This window comes from Phocoena sinus, chromosome 11 (assembly GCF_008692025.1).
Source record: "Phocoena sinus isolate mPhoSin1 chromosome 11, mPhoSin1.pri, whole genome shotgun sequence".
Lineage (NCBI taxonomy): Eukaryota > Metazoa > Chordata > Mammalia > Artiodactyla > Phocoenidae > Phocoena > Phocoena sinus.
The window spans coordinates 67,325,536-67,347,568 of NC_045773.1; the positions used below are offsets into that span (position 1 = coordinate 67,325,536).

Sequence of the window (22,033 nt, forward strand, 5' to 3'; positions counted from 1 at the left end):
CCAGAATCCAGCTCCCTCCCCAAGTCTACCCTCCGGATGTCCCTCTCAGTGATGGGATAAGTGCCTTCATTTAGAGTTTCACATAGGAAAAGTCTCAGGGCTAAGGAGATATTCAAGTTCAGGTCAGAGGCCTCAGCTTCTGAATCTTTCTGATAAGAGATTATGTTACAACAAGCTGAAATAAGGTTAGACAATGAGAAGAACTTCCCAACAAAGGATTAGACATTGAGCAAACAGCAGTGGGGTTGCCTGGGCTCATGCGGGTATGGGCTTGCTGAGAGGCAGAAAGATGAGGTAGATCATGGTTTCTAGCACAGTCCCTCAGTTTCTGGTTCCCGCAAACCAGGAGGGTCCACAGAGCTCTCCTGCGGCTGGGACTGAAAGGAGCCACCTGCTAGTGGAGGGAGGTACCAACCAGTGGAAACGAACAACCTCACGGAAATGTGAATGAACAGTGTGCTGGGGTGAGGGGGAGCAAACGAGCATTAGCAGATGGGAAGCTGGACCCTCACATGAACGTCTGGGTTGCCCCAAGCAAGCCTTTTCCCTGCTCTGGTTCTCTGTCTTCTCTAAGGTTCCTTCTGGCCATACTCAGAGCTGCCAGAGCACCCCACCCAACCCGAGCTAGGCTGGCAGGGTAGAGTGAGGTAGGGAGAAGAACAGCTGTTCACATCCATCAAAATCCTTTCATTTCAAGAAATGCCAACTGATCCTGAGGTGGGGATTTGTGGTAAAGACTGCTCATGACCTATCCAACTTCCATTCTCCCCTTCTATCTAAATAAACCCTGATATTCTCTTAGGTGAGAATATGTCCATCTAAAAGACTACATTTCTCAGCCTCCCTTCATCTAAGAATGGCCAGTAAGGGACTTCCCAGGTAATCCAGTGGTTGAGAATCCACCTTCCAATGCAGGGGACACAGGTTGGATCCCCGGTCAGGGAACTAAGATCCCACATTCCGCAGGGCAACTGGAGCCCGCACGTCGCAACTACAGAGCCCTCACACCACAACTAGAGAGAATCCTGCGTGCCACAACGAAAGATCCCATGTGACACAACTAAGACCCGACTAAGCCAAAAAAAAAAAAAAACAGAATGGCCAGTAAGATGTAAGCAGACATCATTGGGAGGGGGCTTTTGGAAAAGCTGACTCAACTGGTAAATGACTCAGCCTTTTAAGTGTTCCTCCCTTCTTCCTGCCTGGAATGTCTCATGATGGCTGAGCCCCAGCAGCCCCTTGGTGACATTAAGGCAAAATGCTCTAAGGCAGGGGTTCCCGAACTTTGCTGCACATCTGAATCATCTCGGGATCTTTCTTTTTTAAAAAAAAAAAAAAAATGCTGATCCCTGGTTCTCACTCCCAGACATTCTGACTTAGTTGATGTGAGGTATGACCGAAGCATCACAAATTTTAAACACCCCCAGGGAATTCTAATATGCAGCAAGGTTTGAGAAGCACCACTGTGAGGAGATCAGAACAGCAAGATGAAGGGAGCCTGGATCGCTAGTGACCAAGGAGCCACCAGAGCAGCCATGGATAGCCTACTTCTAGACTTAAGAAAGTCACTTTAATTTGTTGGAGACTCTGTAGTCAGGTCTTTGGTTCTGGCAACAGAATGTGATTCCTAACTGATATAGGACTGAGGGTCCTCGTGCTGCTCCCATCAGCAACCCATTCTCCACAGCACAGTCTAGGGGAAAAAAAAAAAAATAGGTCAGATCCTGCCCTCTGGAATTTCACACTGGGGGCAGTAGGCAAGTACCAGACTTGGTATTGGGCAGGCTTGAGTTCAAATCCTGACTCCACTACCTGCTAACTTCAGGGGCTTGGGCAAGTCCCTCAAGCTGAGCCTCAGCTTCGTCATCTGGAAAATGAGGACGCTGGAAAAGGCTGCGTTCTCCCGCACCACTGCGAGCTCCTTGGGGGCAGGTATCCTTCAGCCCTCCCTGCAGTCACAGCGTCCACCTCCCTTCCAGACACTTAGCAACTGCTCATTAAACATTTGCTCGGTTTACATTTGAGTTGAATTGCTACGATGGGGCCCCGCTCTGAAATTTTCATTTTCTCTAAACCAAAAAGAGAAGAGAATAAACAAAAGGGCCACATTTCAAAAAGGTAACAGAATTTACCTATTGAAAATCAATGAAAACAACATTTCTGGAGCAGTTTCTTTCAGTCTCTTTAGGTTCAGGTCTGGAAATTCCCTGGCTAGAAGCAGAGTGAGAGAGGCTACTCTCCCAAGCTCCTGACCTTTCCAGTTAGACTACTAAACTAGAAAGTCCCCTGGCTCATAATTTAAAAAATGGTAAGTGTGTTTTTTTTAAGACCCAAGGGTCTAGATGAGCATGGCTGAAACAAAGCTTGGGCGGTGACCTGGAAAACCCAGAAATGCCCTCAGAAAGCCCAAGGGAAGAAGGCATCTGTTTGGGCCTGACTCATTCAGATGCACTGTCTACACCAGCTGTGCCTGAGAATCAACTGGAGAGCTTCTGACCACAGCTGCCTTGATGCCACCTGCAGAGTTTCTGATTCAGGAGGTCTGGGGGTGGAGTCAGGCATCTGTTCTTGAAAAAGCTCTCCAGGTGGTTCTGACATGCCCGCCGGGCTGAGAAACACTTCTCTACACAGCTCCCAACCCTCCAGATAATCAAAGTCAATCCCTGCTGAGTTTCTGGGACTGGAAAGGAACCAAGAAGAGCCTGGGGTGGAATCTCCAAAGCTGGCCAAGCAGCGGCCTCACGCCCGCCCACATCACACTCTCTCTCTCTCTCTCTCTCTCTCTCTCTCTCTCTCTCTCTCTCTCTCTCTCTCTCTCTCTCTCTCTCTCTCTCTCTCTCTCTCTCTCTCTCTCTCTCTCTCTCTCTCTCTCTCTCTCTGTCTCTCTCTCTCCCTCCCTCCCTCTCTCTCTCTCTCTCTCTCTCTCTCTCTCTCTCTCTCTCTCTCTCTCTCTCTCTCTCTCTCACACACACACACACACACACACACACACACACACACACTGAGGTCACCCACCCCTGCAGCCCCAGCTTCCCACAGGCAGAAGGCCCGGCCTGGGTAGGGGAACTGCGGTTCCAGCCCTCCCTGGCCTGCGACATTTCTCAAAAGAGCAGCCTGAACCTCCTGCTTCCATACACCACCCACACCCAGGGCTCCCTACCATCTGCCTGCCATCTCCTCTGCTCTCATGAAACAAAGTCCACATAGATTGCCTTAGAGTTTACGAAGTGCTATCACTCTCGGCTCCTCTGTAATCCCAAGAGGTGGGAGCGCCTGAACCAGCCTTCCAGACAAGGAAACTGAGCTCAGAGAGGTGAGGCTCCTGGGCCAGGCTCTCTCAGAGGCAGCAAGCTGCCCACTGACCCTCCAACCCAAGTCTTCCCATTTGAGTCCAATCCTCTTCCCTGTCTGCCCTTGCTGTTCAAAGAGCAATCTGTGGGCTAGCAGCGTCAGCATCACCCAGGAGTTGGTTGGAAATGCACAATCTCTGCTCAGCTCCAGACCCACTGAGTCAGAATTTGCATTTTCACAAAATCCCCAGGGGACTCCTTGGGAAGTCCCCTTAGAAGGAGCCCCGCTCTGTGCTGCAGCCGCATCCCCACCAACCTCCCAGTCCCCAGACGGCCCTTACTCTGTCTCCTCCCCCACCTCAGATGGCCCTTCCTCCCGTGGACTCCATCCCTTCCCTGCCTTTCTGGTCCCTGTCCCCTCCTGGGTCTCCTCCTACCTCCCTGATGCCACCTGCTCTGTCTCCTCTTTCTCCTCCCACCCCCAGGGCACTGGTCTCAGCCCAGTCTCCTCTCTCACTCTACTCTCTCTTCCTTGGCAATTTTATCCCACCTTGTGGTCTCACCTCACATCATTGTGTAGACATAAATCCAGATGTGCAAGTCCACCACTCAGAACAGATCTCTCCCCTGAGCACCGCCACTCATGTCCATCAACATCTCTCCCAGACATCCCAGCACCAGAATCCCATGAAGTTCAAAACTGCACTGGCATTGTCATTCAAATAAAACTATTCACCGAGGCCTTGCTAAGTGCCAAGAACAGTGCTCAGGGCTTTCCAGGTACGGCTTATTGCATGCTTATCACAAACCCATCTGACAAGCAGAAGAGCCACGGCTTTGAAAGCAGATGTAATTTCTCGGGCTCTCACAGCTGGTTCAAACACGGGTTCCTTACCCAGAAGGCCAGGCATTTAACTGCTTCACTCCACTGCCCCAGACCTGTCTGACTTCCCATGGCCTTCACTCCATCTCATTGCCATTGTGTGCCAAGCCTCCCAACACCAAACTTCAGAGCTGTTTTCAGCTCCCATCCCTTGCCCAAGCTCTGAAATACTGTCAGGACCCAATGATTGTACAGTCTCACTTCTCGCCTTTTGTAACAGTCTCTGACTGGATCCTTCCCCCATCCCCAACCTCCTACGGTCTATGCTCTACATGGCAGCCAGAGGGATTCTATTAAAAAGGTGTCAGTTCATGTCTGTCCTCTGCTCAAAACCCTCCCATGGCCCCCACCTCTCTCAGGATAAAATCCAAAGTCCTGGGCTTCACTGGTGGCGCAGTGGTTGAGAATCTGCCTGCCAATGCAGGGGACACGGGTGCAAGCCCTGGTCCGGGAAGATCCCACATGCCGCGGAGCAACTAAGCCCGTGCGCCACAACTACTGAGCCTGCGCTCTAGAGCCCACGAGCCACAACTACTGAGCCCGCGTGCCACAACTACTGAAGCCCACGCGCCTAGAGCCCGTGCTCCGCAACAAGAGAAGCCACTGCAATGAGAAGCCTGCGCACCACAACAAAGAGTAGCCCCCGCTCGCCACAGCTAGAGAAAGCCCGTGCGCAGCAATGAAGGCCCAACACAGCCAAAAATAAATTAATTAAATAAATTAATTAATTAAAAAGAAAGTCCAAAGTCCTTACTTAGCCTTCAAGGCTGCAAACAACCTGCCCCCATTAACTCTCTAACCCCACTTCCTACTCCCTTCCCCATGGCTCACTCTGCTCCAGCCATACTGGACTCCTCGTTGTTACTAAGTAGTCCAGGCATGTTTCTACCCCAGGGCCTTTGCACTGGCTATTCTCCCGCCTGGATCACACTTCCTGCAGACATCCACGGGGCTTCCTCCCTCCTCCCTCGGGCATCTTCAGGTCTCTGCTCTGATGGCACCTACTCAAGGAGCACTTCTACCCCCAACTAATGGGTATGAACTTGAACCACAGCCTACCACACCTTGTCCCCTTAGCTGCTTTACCCTTTTTTTATAAAATTCATCACCATAGAATGCATTACTTATTCACTGACTTGTTTACTGCCTGTCTCCCCTCAACTTGAACTTAAACTCTAGGAGAATAAGAGCATGTTTATTTCATCAAATATCTCAAGTGCCACTTACAGAGGCTTCACTTACATGTTTGTTGGTTGGCTGCAGTTCTTGTACCCACTCCCTCCTGTCCATTCTCACAGCCACCACCCTGGATCAAGCTCTCATTATGACTTCCCCAGACAACTTCTGGATCTCCTGACCAGTCTCCCTCCACCTGACTGCAGCCAGTTCAAACACACAGCTGCACGGCTACCCAGCCTGATATGAGGTACCTGGGCTCATATCAACCCATTCCCCTGCTCAACACCCTCACAAACCCAAGATTCCAGCCTACTCCCCACAAGCACAGGCTTTATAATCAGCAAATCTGGGTTCAAACCCAGCTCTGCCCCTTGGACAAGTAACTTCATCCTTCTGAGCCCTCAGTTTACTCATTGGTAAAATGGGCTGATGAGTGACTCTCTCTTAAGGGATTATGGTAAGGATTAAAGAAGACAATACATATTCCTTATCTCAGCCTGGGCAGCAAATGTTAGCAGTTTTTATTATTATTCCTTTACTGTTCCAACTCTAACTGCCCTGACTCCCTTTCAACCTACACTCCAGCCCAAATCAACGACTCACAACTCCCCACACACACCCAGGTTCTTTATGCTCCATGCCTTTGCCATAATGAGTCCTCCACCTGGGATGCCCTTCTCACTCCTTACTTCTATTTGTCAAGGCTGGTTCAAATGCCCCCTCCTCTACCAGGCCTTGGAAGTAATTTCCTTCCTCTTCAAATTCCCACAGTCCTTTATCTGCCCTTGTCACATGGCATTTATCAAGATCGTCCAGGAACCACCATCTTGTATGTGATTCCTCTCCCCTTCTCCTTGAGAGCATCTTATTCATCTCAGTAGCCCTGTCAATGCTCAGAACAGGGCCTTGCTCAAGGGAAGTGCTCAGTAAATATTTAATGAATGGCAAGAGGGACACCATACTGTTTTCCAACCCCCAAATCAGAAGATCCACTGGAATCGAGTCTACAAGCCACTTCTTACCAGCTGTGTAACCTTAAGCAAGTTCTTAAACTCTTAGAACCTTGGTTTTCCCATCTGTTAAATAGGGACAATAGGACCCCCTGTTCTGACCTCTCAGAATGTTATGGAATCAAAGGAGTTAGACACATGAAAATGCTTGGCAATGCACGTGGTACTTACACACCTATAAGATATGGTCGTCATAACCAACGATTCTTCCCTAAAAAGTTCATTCCTATTTGCCCAAAAAGATGCCTGAAAGAATCATCATCGAATGCAAGGCAGGATGTCAAGTGAGTTTTACTTTCTTCCTTATACTTTTATGTTTACTCTGATTGTTTTTGCAGAGAACACGTGTTACTCATAGACTTGGGAAAAGGGAGATTGCATTGCTTAAGAAAAAACATTCATTCCTTTGGGTTAAGCATTGCTTTTGCCTTCCATATCAGCATTTAAATGCAGTAGGGGCCACTTAATACCTAGTATCAGCCGTCAGCAGATGTGTGCCTGCAAAGCAGGGTCTCTGACTATGGGGAGGAAGATGCAGAAGAGGGGCCATACCCAGGTTCACAAAGAGGCAGCTCTGCCAAGGCACAAGCCCCTGCTCTGCACACAACCCAGCCAAGCCCCACCAGAGAGCTCTCCTCCAGCCTAGGGTTCAGGAAGTGTGGCTTTGGCCACAGGCGAATGCCCTGGGACACTGGGGTGGGGACACAGGAGGTGGAGGGCGGCCTGGGGCTTCAGAAGGCCCTAAGGGGCTCCCGTGGGCCCCAGGCTAAGCTCACCCTACTGGGAGTCTTGAGGCCAAAGGAGCCCAGGAAAGGCAAGAAGCAATGTGACAGCCAAGCCCTCCCCCTGCTGGCCATTTCTGGAGTGGCAGTGCAGGGCCAGCAGCACAGGGCAGGGTCCCCAGACACACACCCTCACACCTGGAGCCTAGTCAGGTTCAGGTGTCCAGAGGCATGTCAGAGCTGGGGAGCGCTCTTCCAGCACTGAGCGGCCCAAGGTCCCATCTCCCAGGCCCCCTGTTTTTGCCAGGTGGGGCATCTCCTGGCCCATCCTTCCTGAGCCCAGCCACAAGGAGATGAAAGGGAGGAGTGGGGGAGAGGAAGGCAGATGAAGGGGAGGGGGGAGGGTGTGGGGGAGAGGAGGGTCCTCACACTGCTGCCTCTGTCTCACTCCTCCCAGGCCCACCTGCGCCTCCTGGGCAGCGGGAGAAGCCATGGCTGCTACCACTGCCCGGATTTCCACTCCCGCCCCCAGGTATTGATTTTCTGCATCATTCATTTGTTGGCCTTGGCAGCTGTGATTAGCTCCCTCCATTCTCCCAATGGAGCCCTCACCCGTCCCTCCATGTTCCAGCAAAGCAGAGCTAATACCAGGCTCTAATCGAGGCTTTGCCACCCTGGCCCCAGCAGCTCACAGCCAGGCCTGGCCAATTACAAGTAGGCTCTTGGCATGTCCCCAGCCCGCCTCTCGAAGGTGCCTTCCTGGCTAACAAACTCATCCTCTCTAACCACCCCCAGCCCCATTCCCCAGAGACCCCTTCCAGGCAGGAAGCACAGGTTTGCAGCCTGCAGTGTACGATGGGACATTATGGGGCTCTTGACCTGAAGGAGGACTCTCCGGCCCGATGCCAGGCCTGGGAGCCCTCAGACTAGCACAAGGGTCAACTTAAACTCGGTGGGGCAGGGGTGCAGACGATGCTGACAAAGCAAACAAAACAGCCTGGATTTGTGGACACGAGGCCCTCTTTCTCCCTCATGTAGTTTCTATAACTGAGAAGGAAGAAGGGACAGAGGCAGGGATCTGCTTGAGGACATTTAGAAACCCCCAAGCCTTCTGCTTGCCCTGGGAGGCAAGAGTTTTCTGATGCGATGCCTTCCTTCTCCAGGGGACAGCCAGTTTCAAGGCATGGGGTAGAAATGCCAGTGAAAAATCCCAAGGGTGCCCACACTCAGATCAACACCCAGAAGACGGCACTGGGAGACACACTTCCTGAAATTCCCTCTCCGCACCCCTCAGAGGAGGGGAAAAAACCTGACTTGGTGATAATTCTGTAAGCTATGTTACTCTTGTCAAATTATTCAACATCTGTCTTCATGTTCCCACAAAAATTAGCATAGGATAGTAGTTTCTGATGACACCTTTGGTGAAATATTTTGACTTCCACCAGTAAGTTGCAAACAACCTGTCTTAAGGATAATGTCAATTCGCACTCCTGCATATTAAATAATCCAGGGGTTTGTTGTGTTTTTGTAAAGGAGAGGAGTCCCACTGACCTGCCCCTGGCTGGAAGTCCAGCAGCTATGGAAGGAAGAGAGGAAGCCAGGATGGAGGAGCGGGTGTTTTCTGATGCTATCCACACATAGATTATTCCTCCTCCATCACCCAGCTACTGTCTTTGCCCCAGAACTAGGCGTCTGGGGCCAGCCCACCCCCCCCTGGCTTGCCAGAAAGCAGATTACAGGATCCACTGGGAGCACAACAAACTGGGCCAGGAGATTGGGAGGTAGGAGGGAAGAGGGGACAGGCTCCAAATGGACCATCTGGTCCAGTACTCAGCTCCTGTAGCATCTGTGCCCCCAAGAAGAGCAAAACCACCTGACCAGACTGACAGCACCTCCCCAGCCCTACTGTAGACAGCGGACCTCAGAGATGACAAGAGCACACTCAGAGGGAAGCCAGGCATAGGGCTCCAGGCACCTGCCTCCCACCAGCCTCACCGGAGACCCACAGCCCAGGCCAGATCCCGACGGGTTTACCCTACACAGCCTGCTCTTCCTCCCTCTCCTCAATTCAACTTCCATGTTAATCTGCTCCTCCCTCAGCCACACAGGCTGAGGTTCCCTCCCTCCGGCACACTTTTTCTTTTGTGCCTTGAGTAAAACCTGCCTCCCTTCTCACTGCCAGGGAAGCTGAGGTCCCCTCCGGCTGCCAGCCTAGGACTCCATGACTCTCCCTAAGCAAAGACTCAGAGACCCCACTACGCTGCTGGAAACCATCCTAGACAGAGTTCTTGGAGAGAAAGAATTTCAAGAAGCATTTCCTCAACTTCCCCCCAACAATGGCCCTTCATTCGTGCAACAAGTACTTGCCAGCTCCTGCTGTGTGCCGGGCACCGTGCTAGGTGCTGACATACAATGATGGGCATGAGTGGCCATCCCTCACCCCTGCACTCTACTCTTTCTCAAACTGCTTCATCTGCTTTGGGGGGGGGGGTGGTGGAGCAGAAGAACTAGCTCACCATATGATTTCCTTTTTCTTTTTTAAGAACTAATATTTTTTAATTAATTTATTTATTTTTGGCTGCGTTGGGTTTTTGTTGCTGCACGCGGGCTTTCTCTAGTTGCGGTGAGTGGGGGCTATTCTTCACTGCGGTGCACGGGCTTCTCATTGCGGAGGCTTCTCTTGTTGTGGACATGGGCTCTAGGTACGCAGGCTTCAGTAGTTGTGGCTCGCGGGCTCAGTAGGTGTGGCTCGCGGGCTCTAGAACGCAGGCTCAGTGGTCATGGCTCACGGGCGCAGTTGCTCCGCGGCATGTGGGATCTTCCGGGACCAGGGCTCAAACCCGTGTACCCTGCATTGGCAGGCGGATTCTTAACCACTGCGCCACCAGGGAAGGCCCTCCCCATACTATTTCTTTAACCCAGACCCGGTGATACCATAGTTCTCCCTTCTGCTATATCTGGCCAAAGCTTCTAGCATCACAAGGAACTCGGCAGCCTCTTGTGGTCCTCCTCCTCACTAAATCCTCCACTCTCCATCCACCTCGATTAAGACTTCTCACCCTGCAGTTCCCCTGAGGCCTTCCTTGGAGTCATGCTCTCAAAGGGCAAGTGGAAAGAATGTCACCCAAGAGCTCCGGGTTGGCCCCAGTGCACAGCAACACACCTTGATGTGCTCTGAGTGAGAGCAGCTGGGACCCAGGCACACGAGGGAGTGGAGAAAATACAGAGAAAGGGGGACTTACAAGCCAACGGCTAAATTCTGGCCCCAAAGTACTCTGAATCAGGGTCCACAGAAACTACTGCCCCACCCCCTGCCTTCATTGCTGGGGTTTCCAGGCTAGGCTCAGGGGAGCCTCTTCAAGATGGGTCCCACGCAGCCCCAGATAAGGTTGAAGAAACTGGAGGGGATAGAGAAGAGGAATGGCCAGGAGATGGGCCTGCCAGATCTGCCCAAGGGCACTCAGAGGGAGGAGCAGGGTGGAGGATAGCAACAGAGGCGGAGGGCTCCCCATCGCTCTCCAGAGCCCCTGGGGTGTGGTGAGAAGGCAAAGACCTCAGCAGGTCCCTCCTTAGGCCACCTCTTAAGGAGACAGTGAAGCTGTAGGGAAACCTTGAGGAGAAAAAAGAAAGAGGACCCCCCAGTACACCCTGATGTCTTCCCCTACCCTGGGGAGGCCAAGGCCCTTGGAAGACGCTCAGTGGCCCCCTCTCCACAATGCAGGCTCTCTCAGTCCCTGCTGCATTCTTCCTCCTTCTTTCCCTTTCTGGCCTATGTAAAGGGCCAGGCAGTAAGACACACAAACTAATTAAGAAGCAGAGTTTGGCCAGATGCCTGGGCCAGCCTCCCCAGGGAATTAAGCCCAAGCCAGCTAGCTGTGTAGAGCCAGGAGGATGTCACCTCCCAGATGCCCCCAGGACACCCCTCCCTCTTGCTAGGCTCAGGGAGACAGGCCAGGCATCCCCAGAAGGAAGCATTTAGCGTCTGCACTTGAGGCTGGCAGCTGAGGGACAATGCCTCTGCCCCCACCCCCTCAACAGAATAGGTCAAACCCTCTCCCGATCTAAAGATGAATAATTAGGTCCTCAACCCTAGAGAAAGAAGGAAAGAGAATCTTCCTCACTCCAGCTACACATCATTAAAAAAGTGACCTATACAGACCACCCTGCAGTTAGAAGAAGGTAAAGTAAGGGCCACCGGGCCCCAAAGACTTTTTGTGCTGTGGGTCAGGGCATTGCTGGCTGCCAGAACTCAGAGGGAAAGTCCCTGAGAGGGATGAGCCCTCGTCATCCTGAACGGATGATGCCCACTCCCGGGATCTTTCTCCCGGAAATACCACGAGGGAGAAGGAAGAAGGGGTAACCAGAGTTCCCTTGGCGCCTGAGAGTGTGGGTGCGGACGCGGGAGCAAAGCTGAGTGGCAGGAGGCAGAGTTTCGACACGTAGCCTGATGGGTGCGTGCAGTGTTTGCTTTTCTGGGGACTGTGGTTGAATGTGTGCGCGCAGGCAGAAGGAAGGTGGGGCTGGGCGTTTGTAGCTGGGAACCGGGGACAGAAAGAACTAACTGGCTCAGGAGAGGTCCGAAAAGGGATTCTGGGGTCTTGGGAGCCGGATCTGGGGGATGCCTGCATCCGCTTGGGCTGTCAAGAAGCGAAGCAGCGAAGCCCAGCGAGAGCCGGGAAGGCGAGCCAGCCGCCGGGCCGCGGTACCGACAGCCAGCTCGCTCGCCAGCCGGGCGCAACTCCGCATCGTGCATCGCTCGGCTTCCACTCCGGAGGCCGAGCCAGGGTGGGATGAGGTTTCGGTGCAAGTCGTTTTCCCAGCCCCCGGTGTGCGGTCTGTCAGGGTCTCCCGAGCCAACTGGGTGCTCTCAAGGGTTCCGATTCACTCCCGCCCCTGGCAGGATTTGGGAAAGTGGGTACTACCTCCCCCTGGCATCCCTGGCTTCACGCCAGACCCTACAACCTGTCTCCGTGCTCTGAAGCAGCTAGCTCGATCTCCTCGCTCTCTGGAAAAGGGCGGGGACCCGGGCATCCACTCCAGAGTCCGAGCCGGGGTACCCACCAAACCCGGGCAGCGCGCACTTTGCGCCTTTTGCAAAGTTTCCGCGCGGTGCTAAGCCGGCATGGAGCGGGACGCGGGCTCTTACCGTAGACTCCTTGTCCCTGGCAGTGTAAGGGGATCAGCGCCAGAAGTAGAAGGCAGGTCACCTCCATCTTCACGGCCCGTGCTTCATCCCCGCGAGGCGGCACAGCCCGAGAGGCGGTGGGGGGCGCCTCCGCCGGGGCCCTGCGATGCCCCTTGCGTCTTCCCCTTCCCCGAGAGGCGACGGAGGGGGCGGCGGCGGCGGCGACGGAAATCAGGAGGCTGAGGAGTCGGCGGTGGCGGCGGCAGCGACCTGGGTTTCTCCTCCGGCGGGGCCGCTGCCCGCGTGGGAACGCAGGGGGCGCTGGCCCGGCCCCGGGTGCCTCGGCGCGCCCGGCGCAGCAGCCAGCGCCCCGGCCCGAGAAGTCCGGCCGCCGAGCCTCTCCGGGTTCCCAGGGATGTCCGCTCGGGGTTCTGGGCGCCAGGGACCCCTTTGCGGAGGCGGAGGCGCTTCGATCCAACAGGCCACCGACGACTGACAAACTTGTCGTTTCCCCGCCCAGGGGACGCCCCTCCGCGGAGCTGGGGCGGGGAGGCCGGGGCTCCGCTGGGGTTAATCCGCTGTCTCCAGTTCTGCGGCTGGTGCGGGGGGCTCAATGGCCCGACCCAAGGGAGCCGGGCTGGGCGTCCTCTCGGAGGCGAAAAGCCCCGGCTCTGGCCCTCCTGAGCAGGGGAGAAGCGCGGGCTAGGCTCCGCGGAAGGGCGAGAGTCACGGGTCCACGGGTCCGCGAAGTTAGCCGAGCCACCGAGGAACCCCGGGGAGGAATCGCGCCCCAGCGCCCCGCGGGAATCAGGAGAGCAATTCCATCCAAGAGAGACCCCAGAACGCGAGGAAAGAAGGAAAGTTTGAGTCGTTTGAAAAATATTCGCGCTCTCGCCAAGGCCTGGGCTGCGGCGCGGGAGTCGCTCGCCGCCTCTGCTCGCCTCGCTCCGCTCCCGCCGTCTGGCCGTGGCGGTGGCGCTCCCGGGCTCGGCGCTCTCGGGAGAGCCGGGATGCGCCGCGACCCAAGTTGGTCGTCCCCGTCCCCGCCCCCGCCCGGCGGCCTCCGCCGGCGGGGGCCCAGAGCAGGCGGGGCCGGGCCGGGCTGCCGGGCGCGGCTGCAGCTGGGCTCCGGGCCGCGAGAGCGCTCCGCTCGCTCGGCAACTTGGGCTTCGCTGTGCTGCTTTTTCCCCGCTCCGAGCTTTTCATTCCGCGCTCCCCCCGCCTCCCCCTCTCCTCCCTCCTCCTCGCGTCTCCTCGTTCGGTCTCTCGCTCTCCCACCCTTTGTCGCTCGCTCTCCTGTTTGATTCCCCTCCAGTTAAAAAAAAGGAGCCAATTAAAGGCAGCGCAGCTCGCCGGGTCCAGCCTCTGTCCAATTTCCTCGCCTCCCCCAGGACCAATTAGAGAAAACAAAACAGGGCTGGGGGAAGCAGACTGCCTTTCTCTCTCTCTCCCTCTCTCTCTCTCTCTCTCCCCCCTCCCCCCCTCCCTCTCTCTCCCCCTCCCCTCCCCCTCTCTGCACCCCCCCTTCTCTCCCTCTCTCCGCCCCCCATCCCCCCAGCAGGAAAATGTCAGAAAGCAGAAATGGATCCATCTATCCCGAGGACAGAGGCGAAGAGACGTGGGTTTCGGCGCGGGCTCTGCAGCGCGCTCGCACACTCGCTCTTCGCCCGCCCTTGCACACCCAGACCGGCTGCCCGAGCCGGGTGCACCGATCCCAGTACTCTCGCTGGGCAAGCACGGCCGTTCGCCCCGGGGACTCTAGCCTGGCCTGCGGGGCACTGCCCACTTAGTAAATGTTCTGTACTTCTGGGGGGGCGGGACTGAAGCGGGGATCGAAGGGAAAGGCCGGGGGCCGGGGCGCCCGCGGCTCTTGGGGTCCTGCAGGCTCGCGAGCCGGTCGCCTGCTGTGGGTCTGCAGGGTTGTCTGCGCGGCCCTGGAGTCCCTCCGCCCCTGGCCGAGCCCCGCCCCTTTCTAGGCAGCCTCGGCCTCTCTCGGCGTCCGGCTTGGGGGCCACCGCCGGAGCAGCTGGCTGAGCCCGGGGCGAAAAGGGTGCGATCAGAGCTCCTGCCCTTGCCTCGGCCCGCAGGTTGCCAACAGGTTTGTCCGCAGGACCCCGCAGCCAGAGCTTCCCCAGGCCACCTTCCATTATCCCCAGCTCGCCCCTCTCTCCGTCCTGCCTCCCCTCAAGACCTCAGTCGCCCCAGGGGCGCCCTCTCTTTCAGCAGCCAAGCCAGGGGCCAGCTCCACCTGCGGGGTCCCGCACTCCCGGACTCCGCTACCTCAAACCGGCCCTCCGAGAGCAGGGATGGGGACAGTGCTCCTCCCAAACGCCGGTAGGGAGAGGTAAAGGCTAGGAAGCAAGGCGGGCGGCCTCCCCCGCACCTCCGATCGCTTTCCTCTACCCAGGTCTTGCTAATCTCACCTGCTCCACCTGTCGCCGTTATTTATCTCGGCGTGTGCGCAAGGATTGTATTAGGGCTGCCCGTGGGAGCGCGGAAAACCGCAGCAACTAACAAGCGGGGAGATTACAAACCCTCCTCCCCCACCACCCGGAACTGCGTAATATCTTGGTTGTGATGGTAGTCCACGACTCCAAGCATTTGTCAAAACTCAAAGACTGTATACCAAAAAAGACTTTATTTTTCAGTACGCAAATTAAAAAAAAAAAAGCCACCCCTTTCCCAGGCGCATGTCCTGCTGGTTCCCTCCTCTCCTGACCCTCCAGGGGCTAACCCTCACAGGAGCACGTGCCCCCAGCTTCGGAGGTGGGGTGGCAGGAATGTGAGGTGTCTAGAGAAATTCCAGGCAGCATGGGGGGGTCGTGCCATCAGGTAACATCTCAGCTTCCTTCTGTCCATCTCGGAAAGTCCGAGACCATCGGAAGAATCTTTTTTTTTAATTTATCTTATTGAAGTATAGGTGATTTACAATGTTGTGTTAATTTCTGCTGTACAGCAAACCGATTCAGTTATACATATAACATCTTACGGAAGAACCTGAATGAACTTTTTGGCCAACCCAATACATACATTCTTTTTCATATTCTTTTATCGGAAGAATCTTATTCTGCAGCCCACCCTCCACTTGATCTCTCCTCTTTCAACCCCTCCTTTTTTTCCTCTCCTTCCTTACCTGTGGGTCCAAGGCTGAATGAATAAGGTGAACCAGATCCAACTTAGTTTTGGGCACCCAGCAGATGCCAACTGAAGATTTGTTAAATGAATGAGTGATTTCCATCATAGGCCAGATACCACAGACCTAGGATACCCTCAATGCCACCATCTTTTCTACGCAAATTAAAACAAAATTTAAAAAATTTCACTCCCCACTACCGCCCCCCCAAACCAAAGAGAAAAGTCCATTTTCTGCCTCACAGAGATACAGGGCTATCAGGCTCTGTATCTTCCCACCAACCTCCCCCACCCAGTCTGAAAAGGAAGTGGCACCAACTGAGGGTGTGATGGTGAGTAGCTTCTTTTATTGTCATCTTTCTCCCATTATTCAAAAATTGTCACCTCCTCCAGGAAGCTCTCAGGGAGTGATCACAGTGATTCCCACCCTCCTTGGCTTTGCCCATTTTGAATTGAATGAGCACTTGTCCATGTCATTGGAAACTGCCTTCCTATTTTTCAATTAGCTAGTCCAACCCCAAATAGTTAATTGAGCCTCTTTGGCTTTGGGGTGCATTACTGGTGAACAAGGAACCCCACTGACTCAGCTGACAGTCACTTGAATTTACCGTCTCTGAATACCTACACTGGCCTAGAGAGAGAAGAGTTGCGATGGGGGAGGGATAAAAGGGAGGGGGAGCAGAGAACCAAATTCTAGCCAGGCTGGGATTGAACATTTGCTGTAGCTAATCCACTCGGGAATACTCTACAGCTAATTGTATGCAGTGTAAATACCTTGACAGCCTGCTTGCGCGTGCCTGTAAATTCAGTCGTCTCCTCCACTAGGTGTGCCTTGCCTGTTGCCTCTGACAGAGCCCTGAGTCTGACAATGGGAGGCAGCCTGGAGAAGGAAAAGAGCACTAGGCTTGGGAGCCATCTGTCCTGAGCTCCAGTCTTAACCTCTCTAGGCCTCAGGTTCCCCAGCTGTAAAGTGAGTAGGGTCCCTATTTCGGAGAGTGGTTGAGAGAAGCGAGTGATAATAGTAATAGCTGACACCACATGCCAGGCACTGTTCTAAGCCCTTCACGTGTATTAACTATTTAATCCTCATAACAACTATGTGAGATAGGACTGTTATTCTCATAGAATGACATAGAAAGATTCAGTGATTCACGCAGCTGCTAAGTGGCTGAAGTGGGCTCTGCAGCCTTGCCCTTTCCCACTGTTCGGTAGAGAAGAGACGTAAGGGCCTAGGTATTTAGTAAATATTTTCACAAGAAGTGTTCCTATTCTCTTCTCGAATAGAGAACAGTCCTCTGGGCCCCAAATTGGGCTCTTGTGGGGTGGGGGATGAGAGCTAGACCACTGGACCTGAGGCATCCATGAAGCGGACCACTGGGCACAGGCTGTCTGGAGGCTTGATGGTCAGCACCCAACTGCCAACTCTTGGGTTCCACCCATGATATTCTAAGAAAAACCCCATTATTTTGCCCTAGAGAAAGCCCAGCCTGCCACCTCCAGGAAGACTAAGTAACTAGCTGCTGAGTGGGGGGGTTACGTGAGAGGCCAGGGAACCAGGAGCCCCAGATCTCAGCCAAGCAGTGCAGCTTCGGGCTTCTGTTGTGAGAGTGCCTTACTAGAAAGCTCTCCCATCTCCTCCCGCCTCTCGCTCACTCGCTCTCGTCTCCAGCAAGGCAGAGCCTGGGAGAGGAAAAAGGGAGAGAGAGAGAGAGTCTTTGCGGGAATAGCATCATCACCTTGCAAGGGAAATTGTCTCTGAAAATCGTGCAGTGAGAGGTATTGATTCAATCTAGGGGCAAGCCACTTTCTGGTCGGGTAGGGGAAGGCTGGCTGGGAGGAGTGAGGAACGGGGAGAGTTATGACCCCACTGAAAGACCAGTTTATTAATTCCAGCTCTAACAAATAGCCAATTTAATGGTTCCAGCTGCTAATTAGTAAGCAGTTAACTCCTGTTATAAATCGTGCTGCTCGAGACTAGTAATATTGCAATCCTGCAATGACATCCTCAGAAAGGAAGGGCCATAGAGACTTCTGTTGTTCAAAGGGTCTGTAGCCCCCTCCACTGCCCCCTCACTCCATACCCCCAGCAGGTTCTCTGCTCATGGAATGCAGGATTCAGAGCAGGGACCCTGACCATATGTTCACCATTTAAGAAATATTTAATAGGCTCCTGCTATGTGCCAGGCACTACCCTAGGCACTGCAAATTCAACGTGAACAAAACAGACAAGAACCCCTCCTCTCATGGAGGTGACATTCTAGTGAAGAGACAGACAATATAGTCTATAAATAGTATTTAGATAGTAAGGAAAATACCAAAAGCTAGGAAGAGGAGCAGGAAATGTGAGGCCTGAAATGTTAGAGAAGGTGTCCAGAGAAGACCCCATTGACACTTGAGTCATGACCTTAAAGAGAAGAGGGATCAAACCGTGCCAATGTCTGGGGGAAGAACATTGCAGGGAGAGGGGGCAGCAAGTGCAAAGGCCCTGCGGTGGTGAGGAGTGTTTGGCTGTAGCTGAGTAGATGAGGGAAGAGTAGTAGGAGCTGAGATCAGAGAAGTTAAGGGGGCAGGTCATTTGGGTTTTGCGTTCATTGCAGGATGCTGGAGTTTACTCTGAGTAAGATGGGAGTTATGACAGCGTAATGAAGAAAAGAGGGACAGGATCTGACTTTAATTTAGCAGGCTTGTTCTGGCTCTGTGTGAGGAATTGATTGAAGGGGGTGTCACAGCATCCCTAGCACCTGACACGGTGCCTGGCACTTAGTGGGTGCTCAATAAATACTTGTCATAAAATGACAAATGAAAATTCATGGGGCTAGATTGTGAGAATGGGAACCATGATCACTTTTGAAAGTCCAATTTATTTGGATTCTCTTGTAAATTATTTTACAACCCTACAAGAATGCCTGAACATTTGAATTTTTCAAGGAATTCCACATCCACCATCCTACTTGGTCCTTAAAATATGAGGTAAGTGAAGACATGTGGCCCTCACCATTTTACAGATGTGAAAACTGAGGCAAAGAGACATTCACTGACTGGCTTAACAGTGTGTTACTAAACTACCAGTCCTAGAATGGTGGGGTTGGGGGATGCAAAAGAGACAGGAGTCTCTCCCCCGCATTTCTGGCCACTGTCATGATTGCACCCTGCCTCACTGTGAGATCTTCCCTCTCTGGCTTCCAGATTCTCATTTCCACAATAAGCAGATGTGCCTCAACTCCAAAGCCTTATGAGCTGTGTCAGAGACCCAGATGCTACCATTTCTCAAGTGAGGGTCACATGGTCTGTCTCAAGCTCCCTTTGTCCACACTAATGTTAGAACAGGGGAAGTTTTAACTTTTTTGAGCTGACAGTTCAGTGGACCAGAAGTAATTTGGTTTTAGCACCAGCTTGGAAACACATGGTCTTCCCACTCTGAGGAGGCGTAAGGAGCACTGATTTACCCAGCTCTACTTCCCCACTGGGTGGGTCTAGGAAGGGGGTGAATAGGCTGGAAAAGTCAGGTTCTCTTGACTATTTATTCATTAATTCAATAAATATTTATTAATCCAGGCATTGTGCCTGCATTATACTGAGCATCCTGGTGGGGACATCCAACAAGTAAAGTCCCTCAGGAAGCCCCAGTCCGAGGAGACACAGCCCTGCCCTCAGGTAGCCCCAGGCTGAGGGGAGACACATCCGTGCCCTCAGGGAGCCCCGGTCTGAAGGAGGAGACACAGCTCTACCCTCAGGCCCCCCACCTGGAGTGGGTAGACTGCTACTAAAAGTTCATAGATCCTGGCATAAAAAAGGAGCCAGGATATAGACACAGGAACAGAGACACTGATAACAACAATAAACTATCCACTACACGGGTAAATGCTAATGGCATAAGGAAAAAGGACAGCACAAAATGTGGTTACTCTGACTCTTGGCTCTACTGCAAGATTGTTTCATACCCCTAAGCCTGGTTGCCTGCAGCCCTCCAAGTCTCAACCAAGCCCAAGGGAAGCAGCCTGGTGTTTTATTTAGGTGTTTCTCCCAATGCAAATGTCTCTCTGGGCTCCTGGGAACCCGGCCTGCTTGAAGGCGAAACTGTGAAGCTGGCATGCAGCATCAGCACCCACTGGGAGGAGAACCCACTCTCTCTGGGGGCCAGGTGCCACCCCAGCCAGAAGCCTCACCCCTGCCTCACTCCACTAACCTCCCTAGGAAGACACACCTGGCTAAGGGGGCTGCAGAGCATCTGGAGACCAGCTCCTCCCTGAAGGCCCCGCCTGTTACTCTGGTCTCATGGATGTCACCTCCCACCCCAGGCTTAGAGTGGCATCTGTGCGGTGTGCCCTTGCTGTGAGCTCAAGGGCAGGGTGGGCATCCTGCTCCTGTTTGGATCACTCGTAGACAGCACCCTGTGCAGGACTGAGCATATAGCAGCCACTCAACGTCTGCTCATTAAAATGAACTGAGTCGGGTTACCCTGACTGAAACAGAAGTAGGCTCTGGGCAAGACCTGAACTATCAGGATAAGGGAGGCCCAAATTGTCCAGACAATGTGTAGATTAGGGACAAATAGACATAGTGAATATATAAGAAGACATGTTTGAGTTATGTGCAGGCTGAGGGGAAGCAAATTCTTAGGGAAGGGAAGTAGGCAAGTGAAGGGACAGAACGTTCTGGGAAAATCATTGTGTACACAAGTGGCAGGGGATGTGACCCTCCACTGCTGCCTCATTCTAGGATGCTTTCTAGGAGGGGAGGTGTGGGTCAGGTGAGTGTCCTGAAGTGGGGGTGCGTTCAGCCAGGCTGAGGGTGGCTCTGTCCTCTGGCATCTGCCCCCAGGGCACCAGTGAAAGGCATCAGATTTCGCTGAGCTGGTCTTTCTCACCTTCTCCAGGGCAGCTCTTCGTAAGCGGGATCAAATGTCCTCAGGCTTGAAAAAACAGGCTGGGATATGAGGGGAAAGGAGGAAAGGGAGGAGGGGAGTGAAGCTGAAGTTACGGGAGGGGAGGGGGCCAGGGCTGGGCCCAGGGCCAGGGCCCGTGATTCTCCCAGGTACCTTTCCGTTTATGTTCTCCAGCAAATTCCTTTTCCTTTAACCATCACCTCTTTTTGAGCCCTTCAAAGTGGTGGTGGAGGTGAGGCTAGCGAGAAATCTGGAGCAGAATGATCGCAGGCACACACACCGACAGGACCGCTGCGTGGCATAAACTCCAGGGGGCGCCATTCACATAGAATATGACAGGAACGGCGCCCATCTCCCACCCCCAGTGGGTGCGACAGGGAGGCCCAGCTGCAGCTCCCTCCGCTCTGTCCCGACCCCAGGACAAGCTGATGTCATCCTACTCTGTACCTCATACCCACCCCGACCCCCTGCACCACGCTCCTTCTCTTCCCAATCCACCGCAGCCCCCAGCCCCTCTGGCCCCCAGCACGATGCGCTAGGGGATGGGAGGGGTCCCGGGCCGTGTCCCACAAGCTCCTTGTTCCAAACACACTACAAGCCCTGGGGACTCGCTGCCTTTTTGATTAACTCGCCTCATTATCTGGCCCTCCCGGCTCTCCTTGGGGAACCGCCACTTCCCGGGGCCCTTCGGGAGCCACATCTGGCCCTGAGTAAGCGTGGAAGGGGGACCCCGAGGGACCTTCCCACTCAGCCCTTTGAAAGCAGTCTAGCCCCACCTCTTACCGTTTCCACCCCCTAACCCAGGGCTTATCTGAAAGAGTAAGTAGACAATCGCATAAGCATAAAATGCTCAGCCTAAAGGCCACTTGCCCTCACAACCACCCAGTAGGTAGGTAGTTTTATCATCGTTTTAGAGATGAGGAATTAAGGAACAGAGAGGTTCAGTTACTCCCCCAAAGCCACACAGCTAGTAAGTGGCGACGCTGGTTTTCCAATCAGAGAATCTGGCTCCAGAAACTAGAGTCTATACTCTTCTCCACTACTTGGTGCTGCCTCTCACATAGAAGAGGGGCCAAAAGCTGATATAATACAGCTGTGCTGGCCAAACACACAGCCTCTGGCTACTAGTATTTACATAGGTTTAAATCAAGTCAAATTTAAAATTCAGTGTCTCAGTCACACTAGCCGCGTTTCAAGCGCTCAACTCAACAGTCACAAATAGCCAGTGACTACCGTTCTGGACAATGCAGATAGAGAACACTTCTATCATCATAGGAGTTCTGTAGACGGCAGTGCTCAGGAGTCTTTAATCTCACCCCAGCTCTACTGCTTACTAGCTGAGTAAGTTACTAGCTGTGGGCAAGTTACTTAAACTCTTTGTGTCTCAGTTTCCTCATCCAAAAAAATGGTGATAAGGATAGTGCCAACAGGGGCTTCCCTGGTGGCACAGCGGTTAAGAATCCGCCTGCCAATGCAGGGGACACGGGTTCGAGCCCTGGTCTGCGAAGATCCCACATGCTGCAGAGCAACTAAGCCCGTGCGCCACAATTACTGAGCCTGCGCTCCAGAGCCTGCGAGCCACAACTCCCGAAGCCCGGGCGCCTAGAGCCCGCAGTGAGAAGCCCGCGTACCGCAACGAAGAGTAGCCCCCGCTCATGGCAACTAGAGAAAGCCCGCGCACAGCAACAAAGACCCAATGCAGTCAAAAATACATAAATAAAATAAATAATAATAAAATTTTTAAAAAAAAGATGAATAGTGCCAACTTCATAGGACTGTTAGGGGGATTAAATGAGGAAATGCATAT

General features: G+C 53.5%; 1 protein-coding gene across 1 annotated transcript in view; it reads right to left on the reverse strand.

Moving 5' to 3' along the window:
- Positions 1-13,199, reverse strand: part of MDGA1 (MAM domain containing glycosylphosphatidylinositol anchor 1) — a 59,162-nt gene extending 45,963 nt beyond the window's left edge. Inside the window, 1 exon segment of the mRNA XM_032649733.1 lies at positions 12,231-13,199. Within this exon segment, the coding sequence (XP_032505624.1) occupies positions 12,231-12,297 (67 nt within the window). The 5' untranslated portion in view covers positions 12,298-13,199.
- Between the last annotated feature and the right edge of the window lie 8,834 nt (positions 13,200-22,033).